The sequence below is a fragment of the Pleurodeles waltl genome, chromosome 2_2 (genome assembly GCF_031143425.1).
Source record: "Pleurodeles waltl isolate 20211129_DDA chromosome 2_2, aPleWal1.hap1.20221129, whole genome shotgun sequence".
NCBI lineage: Eukaryota > Metazoa > Chordata > Amphibia > Caudata > Salamandridae > Pleurodeles > Pleurodeles waltl.
This window is the reverse complement of record NC_090439.1, coordinates 789,304,233-789,322,995: the sequence shown is the minus strand read 5'-3', so window position 1 is coordinate 789,322,995 and position 18,763 is coordinate 789,304,233. Positions and strand designations below refer to the sequence as shown.

General features: G+C 43.7%; 1 protein-coding gene across 3 annotated transcripts in view; it reads left to right on the top strand.

Moving 5' to 3' along the window:
- The window catches only part of SNX16 (sorting nexin 16), a 155,178-nt gene that overhangs the window by 51,817 nt on the left and 84,598 nt on the right, over positions 1–18,763 (top strand). For all 3 annotated transcript variants that reach the window (XM_069220421.1, XM_069220419.1, XM_069220420.1), the window contains exons 3-4: positions 9,220–9,306; positions 12,522–12,670. In XM_069220421.1, the coding sequence (XP_069076522.1) occupies positions 9,220–9,306; positions 12,522–12,670 (236 nt within the window). The remainder of the gene's footprint in view (positions 1–9,219; positions 9,307–12,521; positions 12,671–18,763) is intronic.

The window sequence follows — 18,763 nt, the reverse complement described above, 5'->3', positions numbered from 1 at the left end:
AGTGGATTCCCCCATACCTTGTCAGAAACACATACAAGCTAAAAACCATGGTTAAGGCAGAATCTTTTACACAGGTGGGCATTTTTAAGTTGACAGTTAAAAAGACCGTTCACTTTACTACTTGTTAGTGCTTCCACTGCTGCGACTCTCACAAAGCCAGAGAAGTGGACACTTTCTCAAAGAGTGAGCACTTTGGGTAGCCACTAAGCTCTGTGGTCTCAGGCTTTTTAATTTGGATACCTCACAGTGAACTTTTTGTGTTGGACTCTCGAGTAGAAAAATAAAAACCCAACCACTACACAAACAGGGGAAGCAAAGGATAGAAATGGTAGAGGAGCACATTCCCCAGAGAGATGCAGGGGTAATTTCCACCTGTAAGAAAGTGGGTTATTAATTTGTGACCCTAAGAACTAAATAAAACAGTTTTGTCATATTAAAACAAAGTGTACTATTCAAAATAACTGCTCACCCCCTTGTTGATAGAGCACAAGCAGAAGGCTTGTAATAGATTCAAGAAATACTAAACAACATTAAAGTTAAGAATGCTACATCCTGAAATTCCCACACCGATTTAGAAAAGTCAAGAAAATGTAGTATGCAAACTGACACAGAAATAATTAAAAATGAATCAAGGTAACCAGGAAACCTTGATTTTTAAGTGCCAATCAAAGTCAAAGTTCTCTGTAAATTGGGATCTCAAAACAATTTCAGGCCAACCACAATGGAAGAAGTCTGGTAAGACTTGCTGGTCTTGCTAATGAAAAAGTTCATGAAGGACTTACGGTTTCAACTCTGTTTATGGTGGCAGCTTAGGGTGCTTCTCTGCTTGGATGAATTTGGCAGTCCCAAGTCCTTCCTTTGAAGTTCATCTTTTTTTTCTAGTTCTCAGATTACTCCAGCAGAGAACGGAAGTAGACTGAAACCAATGAAGGCTGAATCATGCCAGATGCCTCTTTACATCAGTACCACGGTAGCCTCAAACTACAATGCAAAAAGCTCAGAGCAGCCAGGGAACTTGTGAGTCCTTGTCCTGGTACTCTGTAGGTCACCAAAATGGCAAACTCTCCATTCTTGTTGATTCTAGAAATATCATTCCTGGTTTTTCTGTAGCCTCCCCCTCCCCCCCCCCCCCGCCCCCCAAGTCATCAGGGAAGGCTTCTAGGGTCAGGGTTAGGTAGCACCAGCATTCTGTGCATCCCATTATAAGCTTGGGAGCTGGTTCTTCCACACAGGATTGGTCCTATCTTCTGACTTTGTAACCCTGAGGCAGTTACAGAAGTCCATCTACCTTACCTTTTAAAAGCAGGTACAGTTCTGGGATTCAAGTCAATAGCATGGTTTGCCTGAGCCTTCCCAGATAGGTAGGGCAGGATTTATTCTCTGCTTATGGTATCTTCCAGGCCCCGGAATGGTTTTGGAACTCATGGCAAGATACCAGTTTTGTTTATAATATGCTCTAACCAGTGATTGGTGTCTTCTTGAGACCAAATCAGTGCAGAATTCTCCTTAAAATCGGACTTTTTTTGCAGAGTTTCCTATCCTGCTTGACTCTAAATCTTCCCAAATTCCTTTATGTAAGAAGGCAGAAGTCTGCTTTTCTCTCTTGAGCTTCAGGATGCCTACCTCCCAGATCAAGCTCTGTGGAATTGATGAATTGCCTCTTCTCCTTGATATCGTAATATCTTCCACTAAATGCTCTTGGCAAAGACAAATGTCTGAGAAAACACCCTTAAGAAATGACATCTGTCTTTTTGGCATTCTTGTCAAATCTTCAAGTCAAAAGGTAGACCTCTGCTCAAATCTTTGTCATGCTATATGTTCCTCCCCCCTCCAAAATGGCCCATCCTAGCTACTGCTCAATGATTGCCCTACAATACACTTTCCGCCTTTAGACATTATTGTGTTGTTTTGGGGTTGCACACATTTTCACGCGTAATTTCAGTGTTAATTGTTAGAGCTGGAGGGAACAGAAAGCCAGCAGGTCTAGTTGTATTACTGCTAGGCTTTGAGGTAGCACATTGTTTTGATTTTAAAGGGCACCCTTAAAAGTTGCCTTTTCAATACAGTTATCTGAAATATACTTTAAACGCTAAACTATTACGAAATTAAAAATGTCCAAGCTGCATATTATGCCAAAATAAAATCAGTTGCGCCTCTAACCCCCCCACGTGAAATGTTGCGAATTGTTAAAACTTTACAGGTGCCTCCATTCAACAGCTCTACCATCGAACCCTCAACATCCCCATCCCGATGCAATGATCTCACAAGTTTCTTAAAACAAATCTATGACATGTACCTATCCCTTCAAGAGCCTGATATAGACATATATCTCATCTTCAACAGGCAGACAGGAAAGTAGTTACTATGTCCTCACAGAATTTCCGAACATTATTCTAGATAGATTTTCTGCTACCCTTGGCAAAGTAAAATTGCATTTGGATCCTACCCCACCACACATTCTTGCCAAAACAGAAGTACTCATTCTTCCCATTCTTCTGGAAATACTAAATCTCTTGTTCGCAAAAGAAACAGTACTTGCTGCATGGAAGCACAATGTGGTAAAAGCACTACTAAAAAAGTCTAACCTAGACCCTCTTCGTCCAGGAAATTCCACACCAAGCTTGCTACTTCCTGGATTGAGTAAAGTGTTGGAAAACATGTTAACCAGTCCCTTTCAGAATATCTGGAAGCCTACACCGACCTTCACCCTACTCAAACAGGGTTCCGATCTTAACACATTATGGAACCAGCCCTTCTGGCTGTAGTAGAGGAATTTAAAATGCTGCTGGAATTACCATTCCAGAAATTCTTAGAGACCTATTTGAAAGCAGTCCCCTCTAGAACATTCTGGTTAGTCTGTGTTGCACTACTACTGCTGGGATGCCCACTAGTAGCTACACACTTTATAAATGCCACATAGAGTAGAATAAACTAGATGTATTTTTAATAAAAGTAACAAGAAACTCTTAAATCTGTTTTTGTAGATTTTTTCTTGGCCAATACATTTAACAATCTTGCCTTTTTACTGAAAATTCCCCTTTACAGCTATAGTGACATAAAGTATTTGGTGGCTGTTCACTGTAGAACATTTTTCATTAATATTCAGCATGCGATTAGTAGGCACCTATTATGTGGGTTTACTGTTATGGGTGACTTAACTAGTGTGTAAAGAAGGGTTTTCTATGAGACAGGGCACCTACCTCTGATGTTTCGTTTTTCCGGGCTTTTAGCTGCTGCCAGTCTGGCCACAATAGTGTCCGTGGAGACATGCTTTTTTAGTCTTAAGTAAGGGGGTGAAAATGTACACTGCAGTCTACGTAAGGCACTTCCACACCACTTGTGCATTTCCAGTTTAATTGTATTACTACCTTACTTGAAAGGTAAGTAAGCCCACTGGGTGTAGCCCGTTTTACCTTATGTATATTGGGACAGAGCACACCCCCTGTCACTGAATGTCGGTGTCAGAGTATGCTTGAGTCCTAATATCAGCAAAAGCCAACCTGAAAAACTTGAAGGACTGTTCTCACAAGTCACAACAGATGCCTCTTCCAAATCAGATTCTCCTCCTCATCTAGAGAGACTGAAACATCTTGTTGGTTAAACTAATGGGAAGAACCATCTGCAGCTCATTGTTATAGTCCTGCTGCAAGCACCACTAAAATCTAAATTCCTCCCCTCATATCCCCCTTCCCCGCCCAGCTCCCACCTTGTCTGCCTTCGGGGTCTTCCATCGTGCCATCTGAACTTTCTGCCCTCTTTTTCCTGTCCGCTTCCCTTTCTCTGTATACCCTCACTGGCCTCTTCTTCACTACCCCCTTTGCTTTCTATCCTTACTGACCCCCATTCGTCATCTCCCCTTGCAGTAGCCCTTCACTGTTGGCCCTTGCTACTTCCACCTGTGCTGTCTGCCTTTGCCACCTCCTCCTGTGCTGTCTGCTTCACCGCTGTCTCCTGTGCTGTCTGCGCTTTCCACCATCTCCTTTGTTTTCTTCCCTCGCCTGCTTCACCTTTGTTGTCTACCATCACTGCCCACGTGTGCTGTGCTCTCACCCCGAACCTTCTGCCCTCCCTACCCCCACCCCCTAGTTGTGATGTATTTATATTTTTATGCATGCCCTATTTGCCTAGTGCAAAGCCCGGACTAGGGCATTGGATGCTGTGCAGTGTCGTAGGCAAAGATGCTGTCTAGAAGTGATTGAGAGGTTGCTGCTTTCTTGTAGCAGAAATGCACTGTTACTGCATCACAGTGTAGTGTTCTTTAAACAGGTGCTTTTCAGCTTTTTCTTAAATTGGAACATGGTTGAGGGAGTTTATGATGGATACAAGGATGGTGTTCTACGTCTTGCGTGCATAGATGGAGAAAACCTGTTGCAGTTTTTTTTTGTTGTCTTTTTTTCACTTCTTTGCCTCCCAGTCTGATGATGTCCTGCTTGTGGGTATTCCCAGAACCACCAGAGGTTGTGAGCTTGTCAGTCAGATTTGCGAGTGCCTTCCCTGGCCATCTGCACTTTCTACCTTCACTGGCATCTGTGCTGCCTCTCCTCGACACTGCCTAGCAGCTGTCTTGCTGGCTGCTGTAGTGCTTCCCTATTATGCTGATGCTAGGAGAAGCTTGTGTGCAGCGGATGTCTATGTAGAATTTTGTGCGTATTTGTTTAGTTCATTTTTCTGTTGTTTTGTAAATGGCATATTACATCGGATCTCAAACGTTTTTCAAAACAAAGTAATGAGCTTTGGTCTTGAAGACTTCCCAGGTTTAGCTAGTGTTAGAAATGGGGTCTTTGGTTGGCAGTCAGGTTACCCCCTGTCCAAGCAGGACCCTCACTCTAGTCAGGGTAAGTCACACACAATCCAAATTATCCAGTGCCCACCCTCTGGTTGCTTGGCACTGATCAGTCAGGCTTAACTTAGAAGGCAATGTGTAAAGTATTTGTGCAATAAATCATACAATAACACCATACAGCACCACAAAAATACACCACACAATGTTTAGAAAAATATATAATATTTATCTGGATAAATGCAGGTCAAAACGATCTAAAATGCAATAACTAAGTGTAGAGATATCACTGAAAAGTGATATACAGTGTCTTAAGTCTTTTAAAAGCAAACAAAGTCTCTTTCAAGCACAACGTACCGATTCGCGTGACAAATCTCCGCAAAGGACCGCAGAGGAGGAGAAGCATGAAAACAAAGGGATGTGCATCGATTTCTCGGGCGCACGCAGCGATGCGTCGTTTAGTTTCCACGCAGGGACGGCTGTGCGTTGATTTCCAGCACTCGGTTGTGGATCCTCTTCGGGTTGTGGGGTTTTCAGACGCCCCGGGGAGGGTGCCTGGATTTCCTGCGCTGGCAGGACGAAATCAAAGGAGCTGCGTTGATCCGGTGGGCGTTGCATCGAATTTTCTACCACATGGCAGGCGCTGCGTTAATTCCTCTCTGGAAGTCAGGCTGCGTCGTTCCAGCTCGGCTATGCGTCGATCCAGTGGGCCATACGTCGAATTTCTGGTCGCTGCGCTGGCACTGCGTCGACCTTCTTGTTGTGAAGTCGGGCTGCATTGTTCCGGTTCTGCATGCGGTGACATTTTCACCGCAGTGCAGGCTGTGCGTCGAATTTCACTGCACAAGGAGTCCTTCTTGAAGAGATGAAATCTTTTTGGTCCTGAGACTTCAGGGAACAGGAGGCAAGCTCTATCCAAGCCCTTGAAGAGCACTTCTTCACCACAGCCAGAGAGCAGCAAGGCAGCAGGGCAACAGCAAGGCAGCAGTCTTTCGCAGAAAGTAGTCAAGTGAGTCATTTGGGCAGCCAGGAAGTTCTTCTTGGCAGGATGCAGGTTCTGGTTACAAGTTTTCTCTGGGAAGTGTATGAGTTGGAAAGGGCAGAGGCCCTGTTTATATACCCAAATGTGCCTTTGAAGTGGGGGAGATTTCAAAGAGTGGCTGAGAAGTGCACCAGGTACCCTTTCAGTTCAATCCTGTCTGCCAGGGTCCCAGTAGGGGGTGTGGCAGTCCTTTGTGTGAGATCAGGCCCTCCACTCTCCCAGCCCAGGAAGACCCATTCAAAATGCACATGTGTGCACGTGAGGCTGAGTAGCCTGTGTTTGGGGTGTGTCTGAGTGGATTGTAAGGCACATCTTTAAGTGCAGAGAAATGCTCACTCTCTAAAAAGTGGCATTTCTAAAATAGTAATATTAAAACCAACCTCACCAGTCAGAAGGATTTTATATCCCCATTCTGGCCATACTAAATATGACCTTCCTACTCCTTTCAGATCAGCAGCTACCACCCAAACAAAGTATGAGGGCAGCCTATGAAGGGAGCAGGCCTCACAGTGGTGTAAAAACGAATTTCAGAGTTTTACACTACCAGGACATGTAAACTATATGTGTGCATGTCCTGCTATTTGCCTACACAGCACCCTGCCCAATGGGTTACCTAGGGCATACCTTAAGGGTGTCTTATATGAAGAAAAAGGGGTGTTTTAAGCTTGGCAAGTACTTTTAAATGCCAAGTCGAATTGGCAGTGAAACTGCACACACAGGCCTTGCAATGGCAGGCCTGAGACAAGTTTAAGGAGCTACTTAAGTGGGTGGCACAATCAGTGCTGCTGGCCCACTAGTAGCATTTAATCTACTGGCCGTGGGCACAAACAGGTGCACACTACTAGGGAATTGTAAGTAAATTAAATAGGCCAATTGGGTATGATCCAATGTTACCATGTTTAAAGGGAGAGAGTATATGCACTTTAGAACCGGTTAGCAATGGTAAAGTGTGCAGAGTCTAAAAACCAGCAAAAACAGTGTCCAAAAAGTGGAGGGAGGCAGGCAAAAAGTTAGGGATGACCACCCTAAGGCTGTAGGGTCTAGCAGCTAGTGCCTCTTTTTGTCCCAGAATATACGTTTCTTGAATGTATAAAATATTGTTTGTCATCTGCATCAAAATGGAGGCCTGGAAATCCTATCTGATTTTGTCAGGATGTCAGACAGTAAGTGCTAATTCTTGGAGAACCCACTTCTGAAACTGAATTTTGTTGGTCCTTTGACTTACAGAGTCTTTGTTTTGATGGAAATATACATTTTGTGAGCTGTGCTATGTTAGGGCCAAGGGACTTTAATTAACTGTTTTAACATCTCGTTCCCCTCTTTGGATTCTCCAAAATAGACTATCCAGTTAGATGTAGACATGTAGAATACATGTGGAATACCTTGTGCCTTATATGCTGTGCCTTTGATATCAGTTTGAGAGCCAGTGCTCTCTTTTGGTAGGCCATGCTCTGTACTGTGTTTGACTAGTCCTTCAAACATTATTGCTGTTATCTGCCTCTTCCCCTCCTTGGTCTGTTGTGCCATGGGAAATCTTGCTGTTCCTCTGGAGGAAGGTGGAATGGGTATAGGACCCCATGAGTTGTGCAGATGGGTTGTACTTCTGTAGCTGATTTTCAACATATAGCTCAAGGAAAATACATTAACCTCTTAGTACAGCAGCGGGTGACTAGGTGTCAAAGGTAAGGCATGGATAGGATCACAAATGACACTTGACTTTCGTTGTCTTATTACTTTACTATTCAAAAGGCGCTACAAGTCCCTTTGCTGTACCAGAACAATATCCCATTTCTCTAAAGGAGGAGAGGGTAAGATCAAAAATGTGAGCACCTCCACAATGGGCATGTGGTACCTTGTCATCTGTTTGTGTTTCATGTAGCACATTATTTTCTGGGTGCTTGCGTCCCTTCAGATAAATATGGTATCTGATAGTTGCTTAAAGCAAACTGCATACTTATTTTGCTACCATAAGGTTAATTATGAGCATACGGAAGCAGAAGTTAAACAATGACTGATTGTAATGTTGGAAAATATAGCAAGTATAGTAAGAAGAGAATCTTTGGGGTGGATGAAGACATAAGTGTGTGTTTGTGTGCGCCAACTAGAGTAAGATGAGATGTAAATCCTCATACTGTAAGATGTTGAATACATGCCTTTTGTCTAGAAAAGACTTCAGCATGCTTTCTCTGAAAATAGCTTGATCTTTTGGAAAAGCAATATTAGACAGAGTTTCTGTCACACTAAATTAATCCCCCTCAAGCTTAAAATAAATGTTAGAAACCAAAATGAATGGTGGTTCTGATGAGAGACTTAACTCCTCATTGGATGGCCTATCCCCAATAATTCCTTCATTCTTGATATGTCTTTCAATTAATTTGTATGGGAGTGTGGAACTAGTGGGATTTGCTGAGTACCTAGTAAGTGACAGTATAGATTGATATGCCATAAGATGTGCTCCAGTTTGTGTTTCACTTCGTTCTGCTTCTCTATTGAAGGTGTGCACCAATTTAGATTGCTGCTTTTAAAGGTTACGTAACCTATAATTGTCTATAAGTTTGTTTGTACCGTACACCAGCCTTGGACATTTTACTTCACAAATAACTTATACACTCCATGTTCATTTGATTTAGATGGAAGCACAACTTTTTTTTCAGTCTGTGACCAAACATTTACCAAAGCAGTTGTGTGTTATTGTGTCTCACCCTTCCTTTGCCGCTGCCCTATGCCAACCGTTTGTTGCCATCCTTTGCCTTCCCTCAGCAACAGCGTGTGCCAGCCTTCGGTCGCAGGTCATGTGTTGTATTTTAGCCTCAGATCATTTGCTCCTCAATAGCCACTGACTAGTGTTCTCTGGCTGCGGGCCTTGCGCCTATCTCCCTGGCTGCGGGCCTTGCGCTCGTCTCTGGCTGCGGGCCTCGCGCCTATCTCCCTGGCTGCGGGCCTCCCGCCTGTCTCTCTGGCTGCCGGGCCTCCCGCCTGTCTCTCTGGCTGCCGGGCTCCCGCCTATCTCCCTGGCTGCCGGGCCTCCCGCCTATCTCCCTGGCTGCCGGGCCTCCCGCCTATCTCCCTGGCTGCCGGGCCTCCCGCCTGTCTCTCTGGCTGCCGGGCCTCCCGCCTATCTCTCTGGCTGCCGGGCCTCGCGCCCCTCTCTGGCTGCCGGCCCTGCGCCCCGCTCTGGCTGTCGGCCCTTCGCTGCTGTCTGGCTGCCAGCCCGGAGTTGCTCTCTGGCTGCCGTCCCTTCGCTCGTCTCTGACTTGCGTCTAAGGCTTTCATTCAGTTTCGGAATCTACATTTGTTGAACTCTAATGTTCAGTCTGACGCATGAAGAGTCCACTGTATTATTACCTTAGTATTGTGATCAAATTAATGTTTTTCAATTCTTATTTCTTCATTCAAGGTTTACAAGATACTTATTAGGAAAAGCCTAGAGGAAAGTTGGGTTGTCTTCCGAAGGTACACAGATTTCTCAAGGCTTAATGACAAGGTAAGCATTCTATTCACCCTGGCCAAGGAAGATGTGAATAAACTTTGAGTAATATTTATTCAGGTTTTTAAATTTGTTAAATTTGGGCATTCACGATCTTAATTTGGAGGTTTTTTAATCTTCTTACACGTTCTGAGTTTCCTTTTTCTCTTTCCATGTTCTGTTGATGGTTCTTCTGTTATGCCATTTTTCAGATAATACGAAAATGGTTATCTTTTATTCTAGGGTGTTTTATTTCATGAAAAAGAAATCACTGGAGTTGCCATAGTTCAACCAACTATTCCGTGATTTTGTTGGTTTGCGGTTACTTATGTTTCTAGTAGGCACTTTCCAGCTGGAAAACACTCAGCCTATGCTACGTTTCAGCAACAAAGATCTTATGTAAATGTTCAGACTATGGGGGTGTTACAAATGCTAGTCCTCTACACAACTGTCAGATATAAAATACAATTCGGTATGAGGCAAAGCGATCAGTAAATCCTAACATTCTCAAAATCAGCACAGGAGCACATCTTTCCTTTGGGGCGGATGACTTGCAAAGCACTAAATGAGAACCAGATTCTGAAAGGTTCTACATGTGTGCCACACCCCATAACTGCAGCTATGATATAGGACCACAGGGGCAGACAGATGTTTTTTCGACAGATCGTGTCTGCCTGGACTCCAGGAGTCTCCCTTCACCTGGGCGAAGTGTCCAGTGTAATCTGAGTGATGTTGGGGGCTCACCTGAAATCAAAATTGGACCATTTGTCCTGTCTCATCTCTTTTCCATGGCTCCACCTGGACCCTGTTGGTGTTCCAGGCCACCAAGGGATCTATCCTTGTGGGTGAGCTATCCCTTCCTCTCTAGATGGAGACCTGAGCTGTGCTAAAGCACAGATTGTCACTGTAGATGGGCAGATTTTTGGCCTCTCTTCCCTGACCAGAAATTCCTTGATTTGCTGACTTTTTTTTACCCACACTTTTTGCTCGTTTTGGTTTTGTTTTGTTTTATTTCCAAGGAGATACTGTTGGGTTTGCAGTTTTACTTTACATGTAATTCCAAGTTATCCAGTAACTCCTTTACTAGGCAAATCAGGGTTTACTTCTTGTGTACAATAACAGCTCTGGGCAACCGTCCGAGCGTTGTGTTCTCTGAATTGAGGGGAAACCCAGATGAGCTGCAAGGAGATGTGCAAGAAGATATACATTCTGCAGGGGATGGCAGTTCCACAGGAACGACTCATACAGAGCACACCATTACACCACCTTCAATTTCCCAGTAAAAGATTGGACAGAAATTAGTTTCAGCAAGATCAAGTGGACTCTATATGTTGGCGTAATTGGCGTGCTTCCACTCATTTTGGTTTGTCAAAAGGTGTTGGGTATCCATGGCAGTACACTGCACATTGTTTGCAGCAATACTTTTAAAATGTAAATAAACTTTTGTATCTGAAATTGTAATTTTTAGGTCCCAGTCTACCTCACAGCACAGCTTCCTGATCTCCTAAATACATCTTGGGGACTTTCAGAAAGTTGACCTTGCAATGATTGCCATTTGTTGGTTACCACTGGCTTTGTGTTTTGTAACTCGCACTTTGTGGGTTTCCCAATTGCTGACTTTATTTGCTTTAGGCTCCCCAGGTTCAGTTTGCCCCTCTGTTGCCTAAACCGAACTTGCTTTCTTTTAACAGGCCTTTAAATCCTGTTCTTATCTTCTCACATTTGCTGAGCATTCAAAGACTGAGGTCAAATGTCAGGTGCGGTCTTCCAAGTGCATTTTCTCCGACTTCAAAGTGGGAGGATTTATGTAACAATCTTGCTGGATACTGGGGGTAGGAAAGTGATTTGTTTCTAGCACACAACAGCGTTTAAATGAACTGATCAAGTATATCAGAATTATAAACACGCACATGAAGCATATTTTTTATTATTTCAGAAGTGTTTGAAATAAATACTTTAATATATTCAAAATGAATCATTAAACTACTTGATGCAATTTCCACAGGTTTTTGCCAGTGCACTATATAGTTTTATTAGAAAAACTGTATGTCTGTGCAAATGTAACGGTCATTTCAATAGAAAATGTGCTGTCTATGATGGCAGCGTGCTACCACACCATGAATACTCCTCTCTGCGCCACTCCACTCTATTCTGCACCACTCCATATGACTGTACTTTGCTCTGCACCACTCCACTTTACACCACACCACTGCACTCTGCACCACTTCACTCTGTGCCACTGCACTCTTGACACTTGACGTTGCTCCTCTCTACTCTACCCTGTTCCACTCTACTCTATGCCAATGCACACTTTGTCACTCTACTCTACATCATTGTACTCCTCATCACTGCACTCTACACCACTCCAGTCTAAACCACACCAATCTACTCTGCAAAACTCCACTGTACTCTACACCGCTCTGCAACACTGCACCGTACGCCACTGCACTCTATGCCAGTGCACTTTACTTTGCTAGACTCAACTCTTGGCAATGTTTAAGCTGGGGTCTCCAGCTTCCAGTAATTACTTGGTTGGGGGTGCCCCGGATTCCAATAATTATTCAGTGGGTGTCCCTGGTTCCAGTAATGATAAAGTGGGGGTCCACAGAAGTCAAAAGGTTGGGAACCACTGCTTTATGACACTCTATTCCGCTCCACTGCCCTCTACATCACTCAACTCTACCCTACTCTGCGCCGCTCTACCCTACTCTGTGCCACTCTACTCGTCACCGCTCTGCACCAGTGCCACCCTACTCTGTGCCACTCCACTCTACAATGCTGCATTGTATGGCACTGCATTGTACACCACTGAATTCAATGCCACTGAACTCAATGCCACTGAACTCAGAGCCTCTGCATTCTACGCAACTATACTCTGCAACACTCCATTCACTCTATTCTGCTACTCCAGTGTATGCCACTCTACTCCACATTATGCCACTCCAGTGCACAACGCTCTCTGCCACTCCACTGTACAAAACGCTACTCCACTCTTCGCCATTCCACTCTGCTACACTCCATGCAACTCTCCTCTATGCCATTAACATTTAGCCATGCTGAACAGCAACCATGCTGGTGAACACCAATCCTAAAATGCATTGGCAAACCCAATAGCTCTTCCATAGGTAAGACCTATTGGCTTTGCCAATGCTTGTTCATCTATTTTGCCTCTGGGTGTGTTTATTTAAACTTGCTTTTTTACTTAAAACTATTCTGTTTCTTTACATCGATAGTTAAAAGAAATGTTTCCTGGCTTTCGATTATCACTTCCGCCAAAGAGATGGTTTAAGGACAACTATGATCATGACTTTCTGGAGGACAGACAGCTGGGGCTACAGGCCTTCCTGCAGAATCTGGTGGCTCACAAGGACATCACAAACAGGTACATCAATTCATTTTTTATGTGAAAATTATCAATTCCAAAGAAGCTCTTTCTTGTTCCACCTATAAAAGTATGTTCAGTGGTGCATTCTGTGATAAACAGTTGTATTCCTTATGAAGGTTATTTGTTTCTCAAACACTAAGGCCCTTGCAGTGTGTCTCGGTACCTATGGGTGTGCAAAATACTCTTCTTATAGAGCAAGACCACTCTTACCTGAATGAAGGTGCACATCAAATCTGTCAAGCACTTACAACCAGTAATTCTGGGGTCCCTTCAAAAGCTAATGTGGATATGCATCACTTTAAATTCTGCCTGCATGTGAAATTAGAAAATAAATGCACTTAACACAAAAAAATGCCCAGCATTATTTCTGTGTTTTTTCCCTTCTTGGTTAAGAAATTATGGCTTATTTTTGGCTAGCTTGGCTGGGCTTCGAATTTATGGCAGCAATGGCAATACCTTGCCAAATTTTTATGAAACACTTGTGTTTGATCACCTACTCGCAAAGCTTTGTTCTGACTGATATTCACCCGATATTAAGACGGCACTAAAACTCTCGGGACTGAAAAGTAAATGTGATCTAAAACTACCATAAGGAAGTTCCTCTTCCTGGCCTGAAACACCATAGAGTGAGACACACTTCAGCAAGACTTTGAACTAGTGTCTTCTTCCGCACCGATTATCCTACATGAAAAGGCGGAGGAACCTCCGACTGGTGGGCTTATCCCGCTGCGGGACCCCGGAAACCAGATTGAGTGGTGGTGTGGTCCCTAGGGACTGATTAGAGTGGGAGAGAGGGGACAAGTATAGTCTGCTTGCCGCTTATCGATCAGTAAGGCATTTACAGTAACTGAGCTCGGCAGCGCTCTCACCAGTGCGAAAGGGTTCCCGACCAGAGGACATAAGGCAAGCATCAGGTAGAGCTGCGGAATGGCTGCCTGCTGCGATGAGCTTGCCTTTGGTACTCTCAAACATTTTTCCAATTTGGTCTGTGATGTGCCCTAGTGCCGCATTGATGCCAGCTAGGTGGCGGTTGGGCGCGTGGGATGGAGGTATTGACAGTAAGGTAAGTGTAAAAAAAAAAAAGCAAAAGATATACATCCTTTGGCGGAATTGAAACAAGAAAACCTGGGATTAATCCCGACTTCCCTACTTTCCAAATTGTGTGATCGTAGGCAGTTGATTATTTTTACTCTCCCTCCTTTGCCTTCATTACCACATATAGGAGGACTTAGAAAAACATGATTTCAGGGTGTGCGCTATACAAAACCTGCTCCTGTGTTTGAATTAGTAATCTATATTTTTGTTCATGTATAATAGAAACCCAGGCTATCCAAAAAGTACACTTGACTAACTTGCCTTTTTAATTCACTATTGGCATTGTTTTCAGGGGCGGGGAAAGAATTAATACGTCTAAATTCAAGCTTGAAAACTATAACTTTTAAATTAAAGATTCTCAATGCACTGATATAATAAATTGCACTTAGCTGAAAACGTTCTGCATGTTAACTAAATACACTTTATGAATTTTGTAGCGACTGTAATATTTTTACATTTTTGCAGCAAGATGTCTTTAAAAATGAACCTGTTACTAAAATGAAGTGCAGGGCTCCCTGGTTACTTCCTTTCTTTAAGGCCAGTTAACCTTGAAATAAATGATTGCTTGTCTAGTTAATATTTTTTCATTTTTAGTACTGAGTCGAGTAAAAGCAGCCCAGTGCTCCTGTCGCCCTAGGGGTGGGCGAGCCACACTTTGAGCATCCATGGACTAGGGTGACCAGATTTTGAAAACCAAAAACCGGGACATTTTGCAAAAAAATACAAGGACTAAGTCAACAGTCACCCGAGGGGCACAGCATGATTGCGCTTATCAATATAGAAACACAGGCGCTGCATTAAGATAATAAATAAAAAGTAATGTTTTAAACCCAGTGTCAAATATATTATTTAAATGGCTTTCTATTAAGAGCTGCTAACAAGTACAACTTTCTAACACCTAAAACTTGCATCCACTATTTGCAGTCAACCCTCACTCAAATCCGGGACCTGACCCCAAATTGCCAAACTATGCTGGGACAGCTGGCGAAAAACTGGGACTGTCCCGCACATCCGGGATGCCTGGTCACCCTACCTTTGGCCCAAATTGAGTGCAGACCTAGGAGGCTGAGCTGGGATAGTGAGGGGGATGCTGATTGAGCTGGGGCAACCTGCCCTTCACCCTTTATGGCTCACCTCTGTGGTGCAGCAGTGACTGCTATTGATCTGGCCTTGTACCACTCACTTTATATTCAAAGAAGGCGGAGGCTGTCTCGGAAGGGTCCTGTGGACATTGACAACCTAAAATTGTTTTATAGGCAACTTCTGTGGGGTGTAGATATGAGAACATTGCATAATATATCATTGACCTCCCACCCCCCAATTTAAGACCTAGTGTGCTGACAAGATGAAATACATCATTGATCGCCCTGTGAGAGTGACAGTGTGCCCTTCGTTGTATTTCTTATGTAATACACGAAGCAATGGTGCTATTTTGAACTTCCACTTAATTGTCTGCTAAGGGCCTAAGGCATTATGGTCAAACCAAAGGCCTAGAAAATGTAGTCAGCACCAAAACCTCAAGTAGAAGGAAACCAAGACGGAAATAACCTACTAAAGACAAAGGAAGCCACACTAAAATGGCATACAGAAATGTTTGACACTATCCTGCAGGCTGTCTTTAAAATTAAAACTGCCCTCGAAACGAAGACGGTGGCAGTGGATGTTAAGTTGCTGAGGGCATATCATAAGAAACTTAGGGACAGAGTCGCAGACTATAGATCTACATTGACTACCTTTCACCTATATGTACAGGGGCTGGCAACTCAGATGAACAGACTAACATAAACGGTGCATCAGCTCCAGAGGACAGCAGATGATGCTTGAGTGAAAATAATAGCTGTTTAACAAGCTTAACCACATAAAAGGAAATAAAACAGTTTCTAGAAATCTGACTGGTCGACGGTTATATATGGTAGGACACCTTTCAAGCTTTTGGCGGTATAAAGGATGCACTGGGTCCTCGGGCGCCCTGCTGTGCATGGAGCCCAACCCTCCTCCTGAATAGCGGTGGCCGAACTGCTCAGCTACAGAGATAGAGACAGAGTAATGCAAATGGCTCGACAACACTGACCATGGGTAGTGGACAATGGTATGGTCAACATATTCTCAGGCTACATGACTGCAGTCCTTTGACAACAGAGATCCTTTCTAGAGATTAAACTACTACTACGTAAACATGATATTCTTTATGTACTACTATACCCTTCAAAATTAAGAAAAACAGTGGAGGGGAGTGCACACTTCTGTACCACCGATAATGAGGCCTGGGCAGGGACTGAATCAACTGGACTTCGACAAGGTACGATCAGGCCTGGGCCTTAAAGCGCTGACAGATGTTTCCCCAGGTGCAACAGAAAGACCCTCCTCTTCCTCTTCCTCCCCCTCCCCAAAAGACTCCAACGAAGAAAGAAGCTGTGCAGAGTATGGGTGCTTGCCAATTTTACTTGGCTGCAGGATACGAGAAGGTCGGTATAAGCAGTGGTGTAGGACAGGCAAGTGCAGAGCCTGAAAAGCTGTGTTTGCAGAATCTGCATTTGATGAGGAGTCACTAAGAAAAACCAGCAGGGACTCCAATGATTGGTGACTACCTAACTGGATATGCTTGATTACTCATATTTGCCATTTTTAAACCAGAAGGTTTAAATTGTTTGCTTTGAAACAACTACTGAGGATAGATGTTGATGGTGGGTGAAAAAGAAGGTGGTAGTAACATGCCAGACTATACATAAGGACGCAAGGGGGGGGGCACATAATTGAAGTTTCCTGTGAGACGAAACCCCGGCAGGGGTCGGATTCATGATTCTACCAGGATTCTGGAATTACCCAGGTTTGGAGGATTTGGACATAGGAGTACTTGTGTATTGTAGTCGAGTTTTCAGGAATAAAGAAGTGACACAACTCTGGTAGCAATAGAGTATTTATAAAAGAATAATACGGCAGGGAGCACAGCTCAGTTCTGTAACTGAAACCACACTCCACTCAACTTTTGCAAACAGAGTCTTTTATAGACTAAATTCATATATGCTTTCTTATCTCGTTTCCAATTAACACAGTAGCTTTATATATTGTTATCTACCTTCATTCTTGGCACAAGCAATAATTCTTAAAAAGATGCATTTGACTACTTGTCACTAAAAATGCAGCTGTAGCACATATAACATACGTATGCACCCTCTAACCAGCACAGTTTCTTTTGATCGCACCATTGGAATTCTGTGTTTCCTCCCTACACTGTTCCCATACTCTGAAGTTTTATGGCCTATCCTCTTCCCTCCACCAGCCTTGATACTCACAAGAATCCAGTGTCTTTCTTTCAGATCTGCCATGATGTACCCCTCCTCCTAACACTTGTATTGAGACACGGCTTAAGCTCTTGTGTGTGCAGCCTTCTAAATTATAAGTGGTATGCGAGGAACAGCTGCAATGGCTCTGCAGGTCATGGTGTAGTCAACAGCGCCATTGACGGCGTTGCAGTGGTTTTTCTTCTGTTACAGCACAAAACACTCAGTTCCTAGTGCTGTAGGCAGATGAAGCTGAAGCCTTTGATATCGCTGAGACTTCCAACAGAAGGCAAGCTCTACCACAAGCACTTGAAGAAACTTCACAAGCAGGATACACAGCACAGTCCAGTCTTTGTCCTCTTTAAGGCAGAAGCAGCAACTATAGGCCAACCTAGCAAAGCACACACACCAAAGGGGCATTATTCTTCCTTCAGCTCTTCTCCTTGGCAGAGGTTCCTCTTGATCCAGAAGTGTTCTAAAAGCATGAGGTTTTGGGTCCACTACTTATACCAGTTCTGGCCTTTGAAGTAGGCAAACCTCAAAGGAATGTCTCTGTTGTTCACAATTTCCAGCCTTGCCCAGGCCTGGCCCCAGACACAATTTAGGGGGCCAGAGACTGCATTGTGTGATGGCAGGCACAGCCCTTTCAGGTGCAGTTGTCAGCTCCTTCCTCCCCACTGTAGCCTAGGAGACTCATCAGGATATGCAGGCTACACCCCAGCTCCTTTGGGTCACTGTCTAGAGGGAATTCACAAACAGCCCAACTGTCAGTCTGACCCAGACATGGATCCCACAGGCAGGCAGAGGCACAAAATGGTTAAGGAAGAAAATGCCCACTTTATAAAAGTGGCATTTTCATACAGACAATCTAAAAAACAACTCTATCAAAATATGTATTTTAAATTGTAAGTTCAGAGACTCCAAACTCCAACTCTCATCTGCTCCCAATGGGAAACTGCACTTAAAAGAAATTTAAAGGCAGTCCCCATGTTAACCTATGGGAGAGATAGGTCTTACAATAGTGAAAAACAAATGTGGCAGTATTTCACTACCAGGATATGTAAAACACACCAGTACATGTCTTACCTTTTAAATAAGACACATGGGGCTACCTAGGGCCTGGCTTAGGGGTGCCTTATATGTACAAAAAGGGAAGGTTTGGGTCTGGCAAGTGGGTACACTTGCCAGGTAAAATTGGCAGTGCAAGACGCACACACAGACACTTCAGTGGCAGGTCTGAGACATGGTTACAGGACTACCCATGTGGGTGGCGCAGTCAGTGCTGCAGGCCCACTGGTTGCATTGGATTTACAGGCCCTGGGTACACATAGTGTACTTTACTAGGGAATTACTAGTAAGCTAAATGTGCCAATCATGGATAAACCAATCACCAATACAACTTACACAGGGGTCACTTGCACTTTAGCACTGATCAGCAGTGGTAAAGTGTGCAAGACAATAATCCAGCAAAAGCAGACCAGAAAATATAGGAGGAAAGCAAAAAGTTTGGGGATAACCCTGCAAAAAGGGCCATTCCCAACATTTAGCATTTCCTTGTTTTCTCTCTTGTCGTTTTTTATATCAAAACAGCGACTTAGGGTCTCACCTAGAAACGTTCTGACTCAAGACGATACTGGTCTTGTACGATGTGAAGATAGAGCATTTTCAGGATATTTTTACATGAGTGTTGTAGTATGATGTCAAACCCATTCGC